At 37.0% G+C, this 19,998-nt stretch overlaps 1 protein-coding gene across 1 annotated transcript; it reads right to left on the bottom strand.

The window, feature by feature from the left end:
• Window positions 1-6: 6 nt before the first annotated feature.
• NCOA3 (nuclear receptor coactivator 3) lies at window positions 7-13,882 on the bottom strand (the record flags this gene model as incomplete). Its single annotated transcript, XM_009080346.1, has 13 exons — window positions 13,794-13,882; window positions 11,915-12,087; window positions 10,657-10,757; window positions 9,500-9,674; window positions 8,755-8,943; window positions 8,414-8,515; window positions 7,483-7,623; window positions 6,219-6,366; window positions 4,943-5,331; window positions 3,819-4,687; window positions 1,994-2,129; window positions 688-876; window positions 7-165 (listed from the first exon to the last, which is right to left on the bottom strand). Coding segments are annotated over exons 1-13 (2,860 nt in total), but the record flags the coding sequence as incomplete, so codon positions are not given.
• Between the last annotated feature and the right edge of the window lie 6,116 nt (window positions 13,883-19,998).

Here is a 19,998-nt window from a genome sequence, read left to right on the forward strand (position 1 = left end):
CCGAGCCGCTCGCCGCGGCTCTGGGCAGGGCCGCGCTCAACTCGGGTCCCGCTCTCAGCAGCGGAGCGGAACTTGTAGGCTCCAATCTGTTCACCTTGGAGTTTGGCAAACCCCAGTCTCCTGACTGATGCTGGTTCATCGCCACGTTTCTGTTGGGAGCGCTTGCTATAACGAACAGCAGAAAATACAGTAATTTGTCATCCAGAGCACAATACATATTCTGGTTTTAGAATTATTTTATTATTTCACCAACACGTGCACCTGACAATGACAGAGCAATTAACTCCTACAGAAGTATCTAAAGCCTGCCATGACAAGCTCTAAATCATCAACCAGCCATATGAGTCTAAATATATTTAAAAGTCATAATGACTGACTGCCATTGTGACCTGTTTGTGATTCTATACATTAAAAACAAAGGCTGAATTCAAAACTTAAAATAGCAAAAAATTAATTAACTACTGAACAAAAGTAAAGTACTGGCAATGATACACAGATAGCAAACAGTTACGTTCTTATAATTTTAGCTAGGTTAATAATCAAAAAGCATTAATATAGTGATGCTAAAATAATATTCTTTAATGTTAAGGTTTCTTCTAACCAAAATTCTTATTATAATCCTCCAAACTTTTTTACATGAAAGCTTTTCCCTTTACAATGAGATCTATTTGTACACAATCAACAAACCCAGATTTGCTCCAAAACTTTCTTGGTTTTCCATCATTCTTGGACTTCCACCCATCACGTTTTGCTTTTGCAACATGGAGAACGCATTGACATTTCTCACTGGAGCACCTGAGCCCACAGGGCTGTCTAAAGACACGGCTCTGTTGAAAGGTGGATGAGGAGTTTGCATAGGCTGGGGACCCTTCATTCCTGTTAATTAAAAGATGCATGTAATTGCACATTTGAAATAGAAAGTGCCATTAATGATTTATGTAAATTAGTCTGATCGATTTATGGGCACATATATTTCATCTTAAGCAAGCCAGGAATAGTTATTTTTATTATGTTCTCACTACAAAACCCACATTTTGAATACCTAGTTAGGACCTTTTACAGGAAAAGTCAAATGCAGTTCCTGTTGGCCCTAAACAAAAAAAAAAGTTCATTTTAATTTAAGTTCTCCAATGAATTATGTTTTTAACATTTTGAAAACACACTAGCAGTACAGACTCCGTGATATACAAGGGGACTGCCCAGACTTTTGATAACTCTAACACGGAGATAGAAACAAATGATTCTGTTTGGAACAGGTTGAATCCAGACACAGTGTGTTCCTGAGCACAGTGAACTACATGAACAATTAACCCACAAATCACTGTGCTCCACAGCCAATAGTGTCAGTGGCCTGACATCTTCTCGTACCTGTTTTTATATTTTTCATTACCCATGTTTCACCTCCTTTGGTTACTTCAGCCCTATATACTCAAGAGATGACCAGCATCATAAAAACAGGAAACAAGTGCAATGATGCTGGTCTATTAGCAAGGTTATCTTCCCCTCCTACTCAGCTTCCCACTAAGGAAGGGCATTCCTTTCGATATCAAGGAGGAGTAATGATTAGAATTTACAGGCTACAAGATGTTTTCACATAGAGTAAGAGGGAAATCAAAAGCTTGTCATCAATGCCATTTATATCCCTGGTCATCTGTAAGGGATAAAAATTATCACTATTAATTTACAAGTCATAAATATTTTTTCCTGATGACTTGTCTGAGAAGTCTGTATTAGACAAACCCAGAATAAACCACAAAACAAGGAACTGAATGTTATTCCCTGTGTATATAGTAGGTGAGTGCCATCAAGACAGCTAACAGTGTACATAGTAGCCTAGGAAAGCATAATTGGCCATTTTGCATTACATCCATCCTTGATGATATAGGAGATGAAGAAAGTGCTCTCTAATAATCTGAGGATGCACTATGTTTCCATCAGGTAAGAAGAAACCCCTTACTTTAAAACCAAAGTAATATTAGGTTAAATTCCTTACCCAACAAGGTATTTCCTGGAAATAATGATTGCTTTGTGCCAAGGTTATTTCCATTTGCAGACATAGCATTATTGTAAAACTCTGAACTAGTCAGATCACCTAGAATTGCATCCAAATTATCCAAGTCTCCATTAATCTGAAAAAGACACAGTAAGATGCCAAGATTATTTACTCTTGTACAGCTAACCTTCACTTTTTATTTAGCTCCTCGCTAATGTTAAAATACATAACTGGGAGAAAAACATTTTAGTACACTGACACTTCCAAAGAACTTCAGATATCATATAGCTACATAATTTTTTAAGAGTATTTTGCTTGGCTTTTTGACAATTAGGAGAGATTGGAGATACACATAACTTAAATATAAACCACCTATGAATATAAACATTTCAGCTACCACAAATTACAAAGAGAAAAACACAAACGTCAAGAATGTGTACCATTCAGTGACACACAATGTATCTGTCACACACAAAAAAGCCTAACTTGATCACTGATAAACACAACAACACATGAAAATTACCCACAGATTTTTCTGGTCAGTTGGAGCTCTAACCTTCTTTTAAAAATTATCTTTGAATCAGATGCAGTTTTAATAGAAAGAGAATTAATATATAGAATCATAGAATTTTGGGGCTGGAATGGACCTTCCAAATTATCTAGTCCCAATGCCCTGCCCTGGGCAGGGACACCTCCCACCAGAGCAGGTTGCTCAAGGCCTTAGCCAACCTGGCTGTGAACACTGCATGGATTCTTATCTTCCCAAAAAATGCTTCTCTGATTATCTTAATTAGGTATCAGGAGCAAGTACTGAAACTACACATTGGGTACTATTACACACTTGTTAGTGACTTTTCCATGAATGGTAGTCAAAAAAATGATGTGTTTTGTTTATAGTCAGGCATTAACTAATATAAAAAAACCCTCTGCTTGTATTTTTTTAAATATATATACATAGCTACTGGTGACTTGGAAAATCCAAGTTCCAAGATATTAACATATTTTCAGTGACTTCTGCCATACTGAGCAGTACTATTTACTTTGAATTAGTTCCAAATCTGACTTAGTACCTAAATACAAAAATACGAGATACAGATTATAATTTCAAGAACAGCTGTCCCTAACAAGTGTACTGCTGGCTGTTCCACGGTGCTATAGCTTTCTGTATCATGACATTTCCAGAAATTCCAGCTCTAGAAACACTGAAACAAATAAATAAGCATATATTTATCTGAATGTTGAATATGTGTGTGTGTATACATATATATATACATACCTATATATATATGTATGTATTTGGAACAACATATTCTCTCATTTAAGGAAGAAAGAGCACTAAAACCAGTGAACAAACTAAACCACATCATGGCTACTCTCAGTATTACTCATTCTTGTGTACAGTTTATATTTTCAAAATGAAATCATGTTTTACCTTTTGCTAATGCATTGCCAACTAATTATGAGGCAGTTACAGTTCCGCTTCCTAATAAGCCATAAAAACAAACATGTGATCTGTGAAATAGCAAATGTTAAAGATCTGAAATGAGGGTAATTTTAAGTATTCCCTTAATCATACCCTAACTTACACATAACATTAGTCCAGGACTTCAGTACATCACATTTGATTATATACATATCATGTACTTCTCTTTGTTTCTGCTTTTTCATTTACGAAGAAACCTGAGTGTATTGTTTCACATCACTTGCACAGAACTCTTTCAGAAATGTTTACACATGCATACTATAAAGTGTTCTATACTGAGACATTCACTGTAAGAATAAAACATTGGTTAGCTCGCTGCCATCATTTTCCATTGTACTGTACCTCCTCTCCTGGCTCCATTTTTATTTTCATCTCTTTTTCTTGACTAGAAGTAGGGATTGTAGAACTAGTGCATTGTCCCATCTTATTATCCACACTTTCTGCTTTAGGCTTCAACTCTTTGGAAAGAGGGTCCTTAACATCATCCTTATCCAACAGGTATCTTAGTAAAGCATTGTTTTCCTTCTTCTTTGGGCTCAGTTGTTCCTGTTTGACGACGCCTTCTCCACAGGAGGTTGTGTTACTAGCATCATGATACATGTCTTTACCAGTAGCTTCAGCTGTGATCTTGGCTACCTCTGCAGGAGAATTACCATTCTGCAACAATTTATGTAAGATCCTGTGCTTCTCTTGCAGGAGTGACCCATGCATGTTTGAGGAGGAAGATACCCCTCCAGATGTTGATGAGGAAACTCCTGAGGGACTGGTAATGCTCGTCGAAGATTCTTTACAATTTGAGTCTAGAGGTGAGCTCGATGCTGCAGAATGTCCTCTTTCATCTGAGGAGCATGTGAGGAGCTGAAGGAGCTTTTTATGTCCTTTGCTCTCAGATGGTCCTCTCTGACTTTCAGATGCCTCCAGATTTCCCTCTTTACTATCTTTGTCACTAATGTTTGATTGGCAGATGGAACTTTCCACTTGGTTTTGTTCACAATACAAACCAGAAGGGCTTTTGGAGTCCTGGGTACTTGTTTTACTTTGCTGAGTTATGCTCATGTTTGGGGAATTATCCAATTTTGGACCCGGTGAAGAAAGTGTTGATAAAAGGGAATTTCCAACACCCTCACTAATGGCTTGCAAAGCACTAAGAGAACTGCTAGAGAAAGTGCTGTTGCTAGTGTTGCTGGCAGATCCCATTGGTGAGTGCATACCTGTATCACATGACAGAGATCACTTATTAGATTCACAGTACTACCTGTATCTACTTTTCCTTTGGATTTTGTATGACTGTGACATTCATTGAGTTAATAATTTTAAAATACATTTTTACCATGACATCAGGTATACTACTTTTAAATAACACACATAGGGTCATACAGAACTGTTAAAAAGGATGAAAGATTCAGATGAAAGTGAGAAAAGATAGCTTAAAAGAAAAAAAAGAGCTTATTGCAAAAATAAAGTACCTGCAACCGGAGAAAACTGGTGTGAATTCATTTTTGGACTCCCTCGACTCCTGGGAGATATCATTAGATTCTGCTGGTTGGAAGTTAAACCAGGACTACCATGTGGTGGGCTACTTATATTTAACCCATAACTGTTGTTCTGGTAAGCAGAGGACTGCATTCCAGGTCCAGAGTTCACTGGCCCCATATTGCCAGGGCCTCCATATCGAGTGCCACTGAGCTGACCCACTGCACTGGGATCTCCCATGCCATAGCTCCTGTTCTGCATTGGTATGCCTTGACCAGGTGACATGTTCATAAGTCCACCAACAGAATTCGTGTTTCCAGCCACAGGTGTTCTGATGTTTTGCCCAACGGAATTAGGATTTGGCCGATATCCATTTTGTTCTCTGTAAATTCAACAGCATCCCCAAAAATCCCAAGAAAACAAATTAAAACCTTTTCAGAAATCAAGTGGTACACAAAACCATTATTAAATAATTTTCCAAATTTTTTTTTTCAAAAGGAGCAGTGAGAATTCCGCAACAACAGAACTAAGCTGTGCCACTCATTTATTCACTACGGAAATGCTTGGCTCTGTAGCTGATTTGAGTTACAAGTACATGCAGTATCACTGCTTCAAAAGCCTTTCATCAATACTCATTAATCATATTTATCAAATTTTATTTTACTCCCTTCTTGAGTCTATGCCTGACACTCTTCTAATATACACACTAGTAATGTCCTGAACAATCTCAGTTTCTCATTTCTCAGTATCTTGAGGCACCCTAATGCCAGACAGATTCCCTCCAGACTGACATTCCGATTATTCTTGCAATCAACAAGAACAGGTCATAGGAAGTGCTGTTTTAGGTACACTCATTAGTCATTAATAGTGCATCTGAGGGGGTTTTGCTGTCTTTTCAGTTCATCTGCAAATAAAAAGAGTAAGATAAAGCATGTGACAGAGCATTTCTATTTTCAGTGTTCCATCAGTATCAGTGTTAACATAAGAGAATAATGAACACGTAATGCAGGCTCCGTGCAGGTACTGAGAAAACACCCTCTCTCTCGCCTGCGACGGTCTTTCTGCCACACAGGTAAGTTGGGAGTGTGTTAGGCTCACGCATTATTTGTATGCTATACAGCTTTGCTTCCCAAGTTATCTCCCCTCTGTTTTGAGATTTCATGAGGTAAAATATTTTAGCATCCTATTTTTTTTTCAGGTATCTTCAAGGTCAGATATATTTTTTAAAACTATGACACGTAAATGACAAACAGATACTACTGATTTCACCTTTGAAGGAAGTGGGTAGAGACAAATCCATGGTGGTCATTAGTTACAGGGTTTCGAAACAGTTTACTCTTTGTTTGTGCTGTCACTATGGTACCATCCGCTAAAGAAAACCGATACAATGGGGTTTCAGCATGACCTTGTGTATAAGCTGCAAAGGGAATATACAAATATAGTTCATATTTAAAACCCCAAGGATTATTAAGATGCATTCTAACGCATTTTTAACACGATACTCTTCATTTGCTAAAGATTTAAAAAGTGCAAAACCCATCAAACTTTACAAAAAATTAAATAGACAAACCCAAGACAGATATTGAGAAGGACGTATTCCACAATTTCTCCTAAATTAGTAGAGGGAAGATAAAAGCAAACAAGATTATCTTGGTGTTGCAGCATTTTGTGCTCACCAGACACAACTGGCCAAGTTTCACATTTCTTAACATACTTCCAAGGGTAAGCTATAGGTCGCCAGGGCTCCTGCTTGGGGAAACATTTTTAAATTGAAGTTTTATTTCAATCAAAAAACTGTGGAAACCACTGCTTTTAGTCTGAGCTCTAAATTGTTAATTTAGGATTTATTTGATTCGTTATGTTGAAAAACTTCCAAGGGAATGGAAATGTCATTTTCTGCCAGGATGAGTTTCTCTTTATTTAACATCCCCTCTACTGAATTGCTTTGTGAATCCTTCGAACAGACTAATGTTTGGAATGCTTAGAAAATGTCCTCTTTCTAACTGAAAACAGTGGCTATACTCACTCACTCATCAAGGTTATCAACTTAGCATTACAAAATACGAAACACTGGAACACTGAAAATATTTTTAACCCTTGTGCCTTGAATAAGAAAAACTTTTCACTTTTAGAGAGCGATTCTTTAACAAATAGAGCGTGAATTTTAAAAGAAGTCAAATTAACATTAAGCAAAACTAACAAGCTAATGATAATTAGCGATGGCATATTATCACAGAAATATAGCTGTTACTGACATTGCTATATCCATCTGCAGAAAAACGGGTTACTTAAGGCCCCCAGATCATGTATCTCAATTTCCATGAAAATTTTCAAACCAAACACACAGAAAACTTCAAACACTTCCATCAGAAGTTCTAGTTCTCAAGAGCTTACCATCCTTCAGCTTGTAAATGAGTCACAGTAATTAACACTAAAAAAAAATAATTTTAAAAAAAGCAGAATGTAGCATTATTGTTTTTCAGAAAAAATGCAGGAGAAGCAGTACAACCAAACATTGCAAACTGATTTGTACCTTCATGATAGTGGCGTTTGTTTGACCATGACTGTCCATCATTATGGCATAAGAACCTCTGGATACACCGACGAATTATATCTTCAAAGCCAGGTCTCATGGAAGATCGTAATGAGTTTGTATCGATGTTGACAAGTTTGCCTTAACAGGAAAAAAATTACACAAGTTAAACTATGATTGTGCCAATCCTTTGGTATGTTTCATAAGGCTTCAGTATCCCCCTTTTCATCACCCAAGTCTGAGCATGCAGAAGTTACATTTAAGAATAATCCGCCATAGGAGAATATGATGCTGCTTGTTAAAACACCAGTATTCAAAGGGATTTATATAACTGAGTAAGAGGAAGTTAAGTACCCACAGGTCAATGCCAGAGCTTTTGAAAACAGTAACTTTAGTCTCTGGTTACAGGCACCCGAGAGATGCACACACGGTAAAATTTTCAAAAATACTGACCAACGGCACCCAGAAATGAACATCATAAACACAAATTGGCATCTGAAAAAGCCCTGTGTAGATTATGTAACTATTTCAATTTAGACAGCATAAATCACTTTAAACATTAGTTCATGCACTGTATAAAAATACAAACATTCTAAAGAACTTTCATTCGCTTCAGTTATGTTTTAAAATACTTCTTACATGTAAAAGAAAGCAAAATGCCAACCATTTGACATGCTGCCAAGTTAAACACAGGTAATGCTTTATACCAAGCTACCAAACAATAGCACAGAGAAGGAAAATGCATCCCACAGTTTTTATTACACCCCACTGCCAACAATGGTATATTGCAAAAAAACAGTTGGGAACTCTCAATATCAATTCTGCTAGTCACTATATATACACACTTTATTTACATATTCTATTTATTTAAAACAAGAGCACATAGACAAAGAAGACACCTTCATACCTTCATCCTGGGTACATGTCTTACCTGAAAGATCATGTCGTGTAATAAAGCTCTCTGGATTTGTCGAAAACACCCTTTCTGCAGTTGTGATACGACGCGCCACACAAATCATGCAGGACTGCAAATCTGTATTTAAAAAATAATTTTTCTTCTTTCATTTCTCTCCTGTTTTACTCTATTGAGGCATTTAATAAAACAGCTGAAGCTTTTGTTGTTAAAATGGAAGTACATATAGTAGGAATTAAAAGTCGTTGCATTCTTAAAAATGGATTGCAGTAGCTACAGATTTCATAACACATACCAGACACCAAGAAGATTTACAGAGCAATTTCTTCTATGTACAGTAATTCCACAAAATTTCATACCTTCTCCCTCTTCCATCATGGCTCTCGGCTGAGACAAAGCAAAGCACTGCATGGTTTCATATCTTTGACGCATATCCTGGTGGCTGCCTGCATCTTCCAAAAGATCATGAGAGCTTTTCACCATTATCCGGCAACTGAATGTATGACTCTTTTGTCTAGGCATTTCACTGGTCCAAGCAACTCCATTAACTTAAAAGAACACAGTAAGAATTTATATAAATTTTCAGAAAAAAATCAATTCATAACTGATTCTTCCTAAGTTAGATACCCTGTTTCTAGATTACAGAGATGAAAGACTATTTTAAGATGCCTTCTCAATATATCATCAATATACCTTGGTATAAAATAGCAGTATTGAGAACCAAGTGAAAAAAAATTTTCTCTTATAGAACACTTGGAGTCACTTGAAGGAGAACTGAAAAGTCAGTCTTGCATTTTAAAAACACACCATTCCTTCAGCTAACCTTGTGGCATTAGGAACGTGTTCCTTCGGTAACCCTGTTTTACGTTACAGGTAAACAAATTGCAAAGGCTAAAGTACAGTGTGAATTTCCAGCACATTTATTTCTTGTGGTGTGCTTCTGTAAAAACAGTCATATTTATCAAGATTAACATATTTTTGCAATCTAATATTCTTTGTATAAAAGTAATTTGTTCTGAAAGGTCACCCATTACAAGACCAATTTTTCTTCGCTCATTGTCTTCAAATAGTCTAGTAACAGTGTAGTAAATCAGCTTCTACTACCTGAAGATTTAGGTAAGTTTTTGAGAAAGTCCTTCCGGTCCTCTTCATGCAAGATCCCATAGACACTTGTATTAACCAAATCTTCTTGTTTATACTGCAGATACTGTGTGACATTTTCTGACACAAATACTATGTTCCCATCTCGATTTACAACAAACAGGAAGCCATCCAATGCCTAAATATTAAAATGACAACATATCATACAAGACACACGGCCTAATTCTGGGCATAATTAAGTTTTAAAAACCATGTGGGTGATAAATGTCAAGTTGCAATACATTCATTTATTTTCAAGGATAGAGCTGAAGTTTTAAATTCTTCTCTGAGAAAAAGTATGTCTGGTAAGGAATGATTTCAATACTAAGAAGTACCCTGTCCATTTTTTATTCCATTCAGCTCTTTCACAGTGACAACCAGCCTTCTGCTTTCATTCTTGCTCTATATGGACACTGGATCATGAATCTGTAACACTACTTCAATAGCTGGCAAATTGGAACGGGAAGAAATTCAGCAGAAACAAGCAGTAAGTCATGAAGACATTTCCACCAGTAACTGATGAGAGTCTATCCATATCTTAAGATACTGTATTTTCTTAATTGAAAGAAAAGTTCAGCATCTATGTTAAACAATTAAGTTTCAAAAGTGCTTTTTAATGAACTTGTAAATATGGGATTGGTTTTCTAGGCATAAAGAAAGGGTAACTGCTATGTACCTTTGTTCACAGTTACTCTTAGGTTGTTTCACTTGATGGCAACATTAATTTAAAATGCTTAATGATTTAGTAACACAAACAAATACACATCATGAGCCTCTCTTTGCACAACCTCGTGCATTTAATGTCTACAGCCCTAAAAAGGTAGACAACTCCTTGTATTACTCAGCACTGCTTTAGTAATAATTTGCTAATGACCGCTGGAGAAAGTAAAGCACAAGATTATGAGAAAAAGCCAAAGGCTATTCTTCCATGTCCATCTACAGAGAATTTCAGCAAAATTAAGAAAACACAAAAGTCTTTATTCCTGACCTTTTCAAACATAGTTCTGTATAGTTCTTGCATACTATTTATTACCAGAGGATTGCAGACTTTACTGTAATAGTTTCACTTGCCTTAAGTATTTGGTTCTATAGGGATTTACTAGAGCCTACTTTGTACTTGCCTGTAATAAAAGAGGTCCCAATGAATCCTTGTCAATAACTCCTTGACCCGTAGAAGATACATCAGCTTTCTGAACATCATCATCATTAGAAACTGCTTTTCCTGAAACCCAATCAAAATATCCTAAATTAACTGACTGCAGGGGAAGGGGGACGGGGAATCCATGCCAGCAGCAGAATTACAGGAATAAAAAAGTAGACTGTGTTTTGTGGTACTTGCTGGCTGGCTAAGCAGACAACAAGAGGAGTACAACATCCTGTGGGCAGATTATCATGTTCTCAACTCTAAAATGGAACATTAGAATATACCAGATGACACTATCAAAACCCTTAAAAACAGAAGATGAATTTTGAAAATTGTTTTAACATGCCTTCAAAAGATGTGGCAATTTACCATGACAGGTAAAATACACAGCATAGAGCGTACTCGATTTTGTTAAGTACTTTACTGCCCAAATGGCATACGTACACTTGGGAGGCTGCAGTCATTGTGGGCAGAGACGGCGACGGGGCGGTGTTTGAAAAAAAAAAATTATGCATACCCCTCACTCTGCATTTCAAAAACACAGGTTTTGCAGACACCTGTCCCTTAAAAAAAATAAATTATATCACTTTGGTTTACCCTAGCTGACAGAAATCACCAAGATACGATGCATTACTGCTTTCTCCTTTGTTGACTTAACTATATCCTGAGTATAGTCAACCACACTGTTCAATTATTGGATCTCAAGCTAGATGGATTTTAAATATCGCAGAGTCCAGTACTTATAATTTACAAAATGTCTCGTAAACAGCACAAGAAAACATAATGGGGAAAAAATAGCAATGCAATCATTATCTCTGATTGGAGGCATGCCCCATAAGAAAACCATAAACTCCCTTGAAGAAAAAGGCAGCAGCAGGTATTCTTCACACTGGAGGGTATTTGGTAGAATGTTAAGAGCAGCTGGGGCAGTACCGCCTGCTTTTCTTAGCTCGCCTGCGGACTAGCTTAAGCTTTCCCAGTATTTTCAGGAAATTGGTAAGAAAGGCCCTACAAAATTTTCATACCCTGATTTGCAATAAAAAGTGATGGTAAATACTTGCTTACTTTAAATAGAACATTATTTAAAGCATATTTAAGGTCTGGTTCAAGTCGAAGCCCAAAGACTTGCTCAGTTACATGCTACTGTGAGAACCACTATTCGATTTCCTGAGTAACTACTGCTTTGAAAAGAAATCACAACAAATTATTTATTTTAAAATAGCAGGGAACTGTACCTTGCTCTTTTATCTGTCGAATCTGTCTCACAGTTTCTTTTAAAATAGCACATTTGTCTGGTTTGACATTGAAATTGTCAATGTCACTCAGATTAGCAGATATCAGCTCAGCCAGTTCTTCAATGTATTTGCTTTCCTGCTCACGCCGACGCTTCTCACCACTGCAGGTCAGACTAGGGATCAAAAACATTGTTACATATACTCACTTACCATCCTATGCAAAACCTGTTCATTCTGTAAACTCTACTTCATGTAGCATCCACCCATTAAATCTAGTCAGCAGTTTTCTTCAAGCAAACACGAATCTGAAGGGCATACATCTGTGTGGTTTGCTAAATTGTGGTTTGGGTTTTGTGTTTGGTTCGCTTTATTTCAAGGAATTTTAAGTACAAATTTATCTTAAAAGGATATGAGAAAGCTATTCATAAAGAAAAATATCCTCCTGTGATTACTGCTGAATTTAATGAAAGGAGCAAGTACGTGTTATCTAATTGTAGCACTCAAATTTGTTAAAAAATTTCTCAGGCAAGTTAAATAGAATTTTAACATTCTATTAAATCTCTCCTGTTTGCTTGTAGAGATGAGGACAGAAGGTGATACTTCAGAAATATCTAGGCATCAGGACAAAAATGCAATCTCAACATCCAAGAGAAGCAGAATCCCAGACAACCTAATACTGCTTGATAAAGACTCCCTGAAATTACTTTTCCTACATAGGTTTACTACATAGTGAGTAAAGACACTGTCTACAGCTTAAATCAACAAGGAGAAATGTCATATGCACGGTATGCCAAGAGTAGGAAAAGGAGGACTCAGGGAAGGGGCAAGAATGGACACACCAAGGTAATCAAAAGCAAAATCTTCGAGAAGGAACCAAGTGGAAGGGTGAGGAAAGTATGTACAGACCAATCCTGGAGAAAACAAATACATGACAAAGAAAAAGCCTGACAGATAAAAAAAGCTAATGAAGGGTGACAATCTGAAAAACAGAGTTCCTGAACTGACAGACACTGGAGAAAGGTAAAGAGAAATTGGAATTGAGGGCACTCACAAAGAGGTACTGGAATATGATGGAAGAACCTGAGAATCTCATACACAATCTGTTGCATGATGAAGGTAACTGGCATGGAACAGAAGGGATGTAAATAAAAGGGACAGATATGAGTATACACAACACTCGGTAGTCTGGTGAAACTGAAAACAAATTTAATAAACATCAATACTTTGTGGGAAGAAGAACATGAAAGGATAACAGAAAACATAATGTGGTGGAGAGCAATGATGTTGGAGGGAAACAGAAAACTGGGTCCCTCAGATAACTAGATCTGAGAGAGTTGGGTGAGGGGCAGAAAGCTAGCATAGAGCGCCAAAATTTGAGATAAACTTGCAAAGAACTAGTCTGAATAAAAAGAAGTACAACCAAACCGAAAACCAGCTCAGCCTCTTGCAGTATTCTGTGCTGAACACAATCCCCTGAAACGAGGCCTGTCAAATCAATTACCAGATACAAGATGATGCCTTTAAAATTTCTGTGAAGCACGAAGTTTTTCTTCTGGCTTTGTACAGTGCTTCCTTATCTAGTGAAAGGTGTCCCTGCCCATGGCAGAGGGACTGGAACTAGATGTTCAAGGCCACTCCAACCCAAGCCTTTCTATGGTATGTTCACTCTATTAAAATTCCCACAAGAGCCCAATTCTAAAGCATAGTTTTCTGTCTTTGGCATATCTACACGCAATAGTAAACACACGTATCTTCACGACAGAAGCTGGCCTAGAGAAATTTTCCACAGAACAAATTCCTTAGTTAGAATTTACAATGAAAACTTGAAACATATTTTTAAAAGTTCATTAAAAACTGAGAAAGTTCTACATAAACCTACCTTGCACCTGGTGTATCACAGGGTAATGGCTTGCGCTTCCTTGACTCACTGGTCAAGCTGTCCAAGGAGTTTTCTCCTAATCCACTCATTTTGACCATGCATCAGCAACTAAAAGCAGTAAAATAATAATTGTGAATGAACTTCTCAAAATACTAAAACAAGTACAGACAACATATCCAGGTAAGTAATTTATTTTTATCAGATTTACAAGTGAATATTCTTATGGGAAATACCTTTTTGCTATTAAACAATAATGTTTGGTTACCATTTCTTTATAATTTACCTTGTATTTTGCAAAAATACAGGTTTATAAAGCTTAATATCAATGTAGGCAAAAATAAACGCAAAAAATGCATTTAATTTGTTTCAGAGATATTTTTAAATTTGCATCATAAACTGGGACTATTGCAAAGCTCCAATTTGCCTAAAAATTAAAAGATTCTCAGAATTTTAATGTATGTTTAGACAACTGGAAAAGTAAGTGATAAAGTTAACATGTTATTACGCCAAAATGTAGTTGCATACATAAAGAATTTTCATCCTTAGGAGTAAATCAGTGGGTTTAAATGAGTTTCACACTTGGTTTGGTATAAAGCCAACAGATTACTATTACCATCTTACCAGGTTACTATACTCTTAACTTCACTCTCCAGTCAAACTCTCTAAAATGAACACAATTTTCTAAAACTGAGGCCTAGGCAAGCGAAGACTTCAAGTGTCTTTCAATTCTATTGCTTCTGCACTAAAGATTGAGCCATAACCCAATAAAACATCAGGTGCTTTTGTTAAAAGTCTACTTACGTTAAACACACCTGGCAAAAAAAAAAATATATACTTATATTTTTATATATGTGTGTCTCCATGACACTCATCTCCCCTCATTCCCAAGTGGAAAAAAGGAGCACAAACACAAAGGAGAGAAGACAGCATATCAGATCCTGCTATGCTACAATCAACAGCAAGCTGAAGGAGGGAAAAATGTTTTAATGGATCTATGCTATCTACCTAGCCAGAGTATTTTAGAACATAATTACAACTATAAAATAATATAATAATTTGTATTTGTTCTTTTGCAATATGATGACACAAACCACATCTGGGCAGTTAGAAATGCAGCATTATTTTATTCTTCTTACAGAAATTTCCAAATTAAGTGTAAATTTAATTTACTGCAATCTAGTTCAGGCCGCAGTTCTTTACCCTATACAGGAAGGGCAGTGACTGATGCTAAACATTTTATTATGACAGTTAGACTTATTAGCTGGAGAGAAACTTTTCTGGAACATATAACCTAGGCACTAACAAATCTTTCAGAAAAAAAAGTTCTGTAGGAATCTCCACAAGCAAAACCCACCATTATGACATTTATTAAAAGAAACTGGCTTAGGATGACCAAACCCCTAGGAGTTGGTGATCACGTATCACAAGGACAGGGAACTGATGGACTTGCTTCCATCTGAATGAAGTTCAAGTTACAGTGCCAGAGGCTGGTAGCCAACTGACTCAAGAGGCTCTGCAGAAGATCTGGACACCCCAGTGAGCAGGAAGTTAGTTAAACAGAAGGCAGCACTGTGGCCCTGCAACAAACCACCCCTTAGAAAGACACCTAACTGCTTCCAGGACAAGCCACCTAAGGAAAAAAGAGGAGCATGTGTATTGCTTCCGATGTACTAACCTTGACTGACTGGACTTTTTGCTTATCAGCTTGGGGGGGGGGAATAAATCTGCTTTAGTTTTTTCTGAAGTCTAAACTGAAAGGGCAAAGACAGAAGAACATATTTGCATGAAGCAGCATGGGGGTTGCTTGCAATAACTGAATCTGTTATTGCAGGATGTTAGCTACACGTGGAGAATTTAAAAGAACATTCTACTTACTGCAGAACAAACCCTTGAAAGCTGGACTGGACATAGGACTGGATTACTCTGACGTGTGTACAAAGCTCAGAGCTAAAATGGCATCACTTTAAAATACAAGTTCTCTATGCAGCTAAGTAAATGCCACAATGCTTAACATAAAATTGCATCCTAACCAGCCCTCATCCCAACTGACATGCACTATACTAGCTACTGAGAGGAAAAAAAAGAAATTAACTCCATCCTGGCTAAAACCAGCACAGAAAGGAAGGATAATATATTTTTAATATCACAACAAAATTAAAACCAACAGTAAAACAATCTTGCAGTCAAAATAAACAATTACAAAAGATGCCTAACGGTAACTACGGGCACGACCTGCACAGATAAGAAGCCAGTCTTACATCTAAGTATTTGATACAAAACCAGGATGAATAAGACAAACTCAAGATACAGAGAGATGGAAGAGCAAGTCTGAAGGCCTTCATTCATTCTTAGATTCCTCCAGGGCAAAAACCAGCTCGAATACATTTTCGGGGGCGCCACCAGACGCGGCGAGCTCCGAACAGCGGCAGGGAGCACGCGCCCCTCGCTCCAGCAGCTGAATGCAAAACTCAATAGGACAAGTAAGCAGTTGCCTAAAAACACTTTGTAGAAACAGATGATGACCATGCAAAAAGCAGCTGATGATCTGAAGCTGACACTCCACAGAACATATGACTCATAAGGTCTTACGCCTACAGGCCTCAGAGCCAAGGCTGACTCCGCAGTCACGCCGCGGGTTCCACGCACGCCACGGCTGGGCCTTCCCTCCCTGCAGCTGCATGCACGGGCTGAGCACACACAGAGCTGCAGCGTGAAGAGCTACTGCAGAAAGAAAAACCAAGAGCTTCAAACCTAAGTCTTAAGGCTGGATCAGGAAGGGTGCGGACACAGCAGGTATGTCTGAAGGCAAGAGTCAATTCTACTTAAGAGGAGCAAACACTTGAAACACATTAAACACTTGCAAATTAGAGCTATAACATAACTTTGAAGGTAACAGGGCTGCGTTAAATGATTTCGAATGGAAATAGCATTTCTGGTTTAACATCCACTTGTACTGAGAGACAATTCATAAAATGATTAAATAGAAGAACAAATTATTGCATTTTTGTCTCAGAAACATGACACACACCAGAGAACAGAACCTTTCTTCTATTTAGGAAAGCCTTTCAGTGCCTAAATAGAGGAGCTTGGAGCAGGAAGGAAAAATTGGGTAATTCACATAGGCTGCTTCCCTACTCTCACACCGAAGTTCACATCTGAAGCTGCAGAGTTCCTGCACACATCTTCTCTTTTCCCCAAGAATATCATCACAGGCTAGGTAGGCATTTAATGCCTCAAACAACTCTTTTAACTGTTTAGCTAAGGAAATTACATAAGTAGCTTCCCAGTACAGACGGATTTACAGTTCAAACTGTTAACAGTCAAACTAATTTCCCAGCTACAGGAAACATTGGCAAAAGAAGCTATTATTCAGTGAGTTAACAATGAAATAAATGACCAGTTAAAAAATACCATGTGTTAATATCAAGTCATTGAATTTCTAATGGGCTAAAATGTTTTTCCAAAAAGAAACCTGTTTGGGGGCTTGGAGGAGTTTTAATGAAGTTAATACCTATTTCAAAAGACAGCTCTGAAACACAGCTTTCAAAAGTTAAAACTTTTATGCATTTTTACCACTAAAAGCAAAAAAGTTAAACACAGCTATCTTGGTAAACTTGTTTTCTGAGCCAACAGGCTGCAGCACTATTTCTAGTTTATGAACCTCTAATGCTGGCTAAAAAGACTCCTGTGGGAATTATATCGCACAATATTACCTACCCAAGTGAACAGAAGAATTACACAGTGAAATTCTTTCTATTATTTGCACAATTAAAATAAATGCAAAAGCTAGCTCAGTTTGGCTGAATAGCTCAGTTACTATATAAACCCAGGCAAATACATCTAAACAAACAGATACAAATATAGACAAATAAATCTAAAATCTAATTACTTTAAATTTTAAATCAGTATAAATTCTTCAAAACACAGGAATTATAATCTTCCATCCTAGAACATTATTCTTACTCAGAATAATGGAAATACAGATATCAAAGCAATTGCTTCCATGAAAAATCTGACAATTGTTCTGCTATTTTTCTTTGAAATTGCAGGTAGAAGCTCAAAAAGTGGATGGCAAACCTACTATACAGAAGGATAGCTAGCAGAGGGACTGTATTATGAACTTAAGCTAATAATACATACTATTATGTACTTTTCACTGAAATTTCTATGTGTCTGCTTAAAATGCAAGAACCTACTGCAGACTGATTATATGTAAGGATGAAGAAATCCCAAATATAAATTCCATCTGGGGACAAATCATTTTATTTTTCTAAAATATACCTCTTCCTAGTTATATAAATTATAATTTCTTGATGGTGCTACATTTTAAGCCAGGTACTTAATGAACAATAATTCATGTGTGTGGAATAATATTTAAATGTTTGCTAGTCTGATGTCATCAGCACCAGCAAATGCAATTTCTGCGACACTCCATTAAGCTACTGAAAACAAATGACACAAAGCCATACTTTGTTCTGGCCAACATGATTTTCTACAGGGTATTTGCAAAAACAAAGTCCTAGCTCTTGCCAAATAATTTAGATAGGTATACATTGTATGAAACATACAATGTTAAAATTAATGGAATTAAGATGTCCAGAGCCCTCCAAAGTCTATGCTTACAGCAAATTTAAGGAAAAACAAGGTGGCCTAAGAGATGGTTCAAAGTCTTCAAAGCAAGGCACTGTTAAATTCAATTGGTTGTAACAGTAATGAATCACTATATATTGATGTTCCAAACTCCATCAGTGGAGTGGAATCGAAGGCAGCAATATGTGGAGAAAATTTGCAAACACTAAGTATTCATTTCTGCATTACTATCAGATTTATCTCTGCAGGTACAATCCTAAGTTTTCCAACATTCTTCTCAATTATCAAAAAGGGAAAACAAGAACACAAGAAACAACAAAGACTTTTTTACTTAAATGCTTGTCCTTATTAATAAGGCGCACGTGCCTAAATCCTTTGCAATGTGCCATACACTTTTCACATGTCAGGTGTATTAATTTCTCCGTGAAAAGCGCAAACACACTGTTAAAAAGGTACCGGGTTTTGCATTTGGCGGGTGAGACAAATTCTAATAATTGCTAATCCAATGCAACAATGTATGTACAGCCTTCCAAACAAAAACACAGAATTGAAAGAAATCAGCATTTAGAACTAGCAGTTTGCAACCTGACAGACTTTCAACATTTTAACAGGCTAAAAAAAAAAATCTTCTCAAATTCTGTTCTGGAGTACCAAGAAAATGATGCACATGTCAACAATACAGTATGTTTGAAATGGGGAAAGTTCCTAAAGCCATTTCCTAGAGAGCATTCAAGCCAAAATAACACTGAAATGTACTAAGCACGGTAAGCAGAAAGTTTGCAGCTTGATACAACTATTTCTTCCCTGGTCTTACTCACTTCACCCTTACAGAAACTGGGAAAGCTACGAACTTAACAACATCCTTTAGACTGCTTTCTGCTAGCTTGTCTTTCAGTGCACTGTTTGCCTTCCCCAGCTTGAGCACAATTCCCTTGTGCTCATGCTCTCAGTAGCTGGGACATGAAAGACCTATTACCAAACCGGGCATGACAACTGCGAAGGTTTTGTCCTAACAGGTGGCCAAAAATACAATTAGATGCTTCAGACTGAGTTTTCACATTTGCTTAGCTCAAACAGTTGACCTCACAGACACGCAAAACCCCAAAATACACAACTACACGATACTAATTTAAAACATATCCAAAATATTTTTGTAAATAAAGTTTTTTTGCATGAAAACATTTTTAACACTTTGTTGGTTCCATGAAACCATCGAGCTTTTCCTACACTAAATACATGTTACTTCTGCAGCTCTATACTCTAAGTGGAAATTTGCCATTTCACATTTGTATTTCCCACAAATACACATATATAAAAAGTATCATAGCTTTCCAGTAAAACTTCTGATTCAGAATATTCTGGATATTATGCAAAGATTCTTTTGTTACAGGACTGACCACAGAAACAAGTGATGTTTTCATTTACACAGGAATCCACAAGAAAACAAACAGAGAACTCACTTTATGACAGTGGTGCCCTAAGGTTGCCTGTTTGGCCGGCAGCAGTTTTGGTAGCTAGCTGAAATGTTTTCTTGGAGAGTATGCTAGTTTGAGTTACAGAAACACACTCTGGAGGTGTCAACTGCTCTTGAAGTGCATGAAATCAAATCAGAGAG

This window comes from Acanthisitta chloris, unplaced genomic scaffold (genome assembly GCF_000695815.1).
Source record: "Acanthisitta chloris isolate BGI_N310 unplaced genomic scaffold, ASM69581v1 scaffold19198, whole genome shotgun sequence".
NCBI lineage: Eukaryota > Metazoa > Chordata > Aves > Passeriformes > Acanthisittidae > Acanthisitta > Acanthisitta chloris.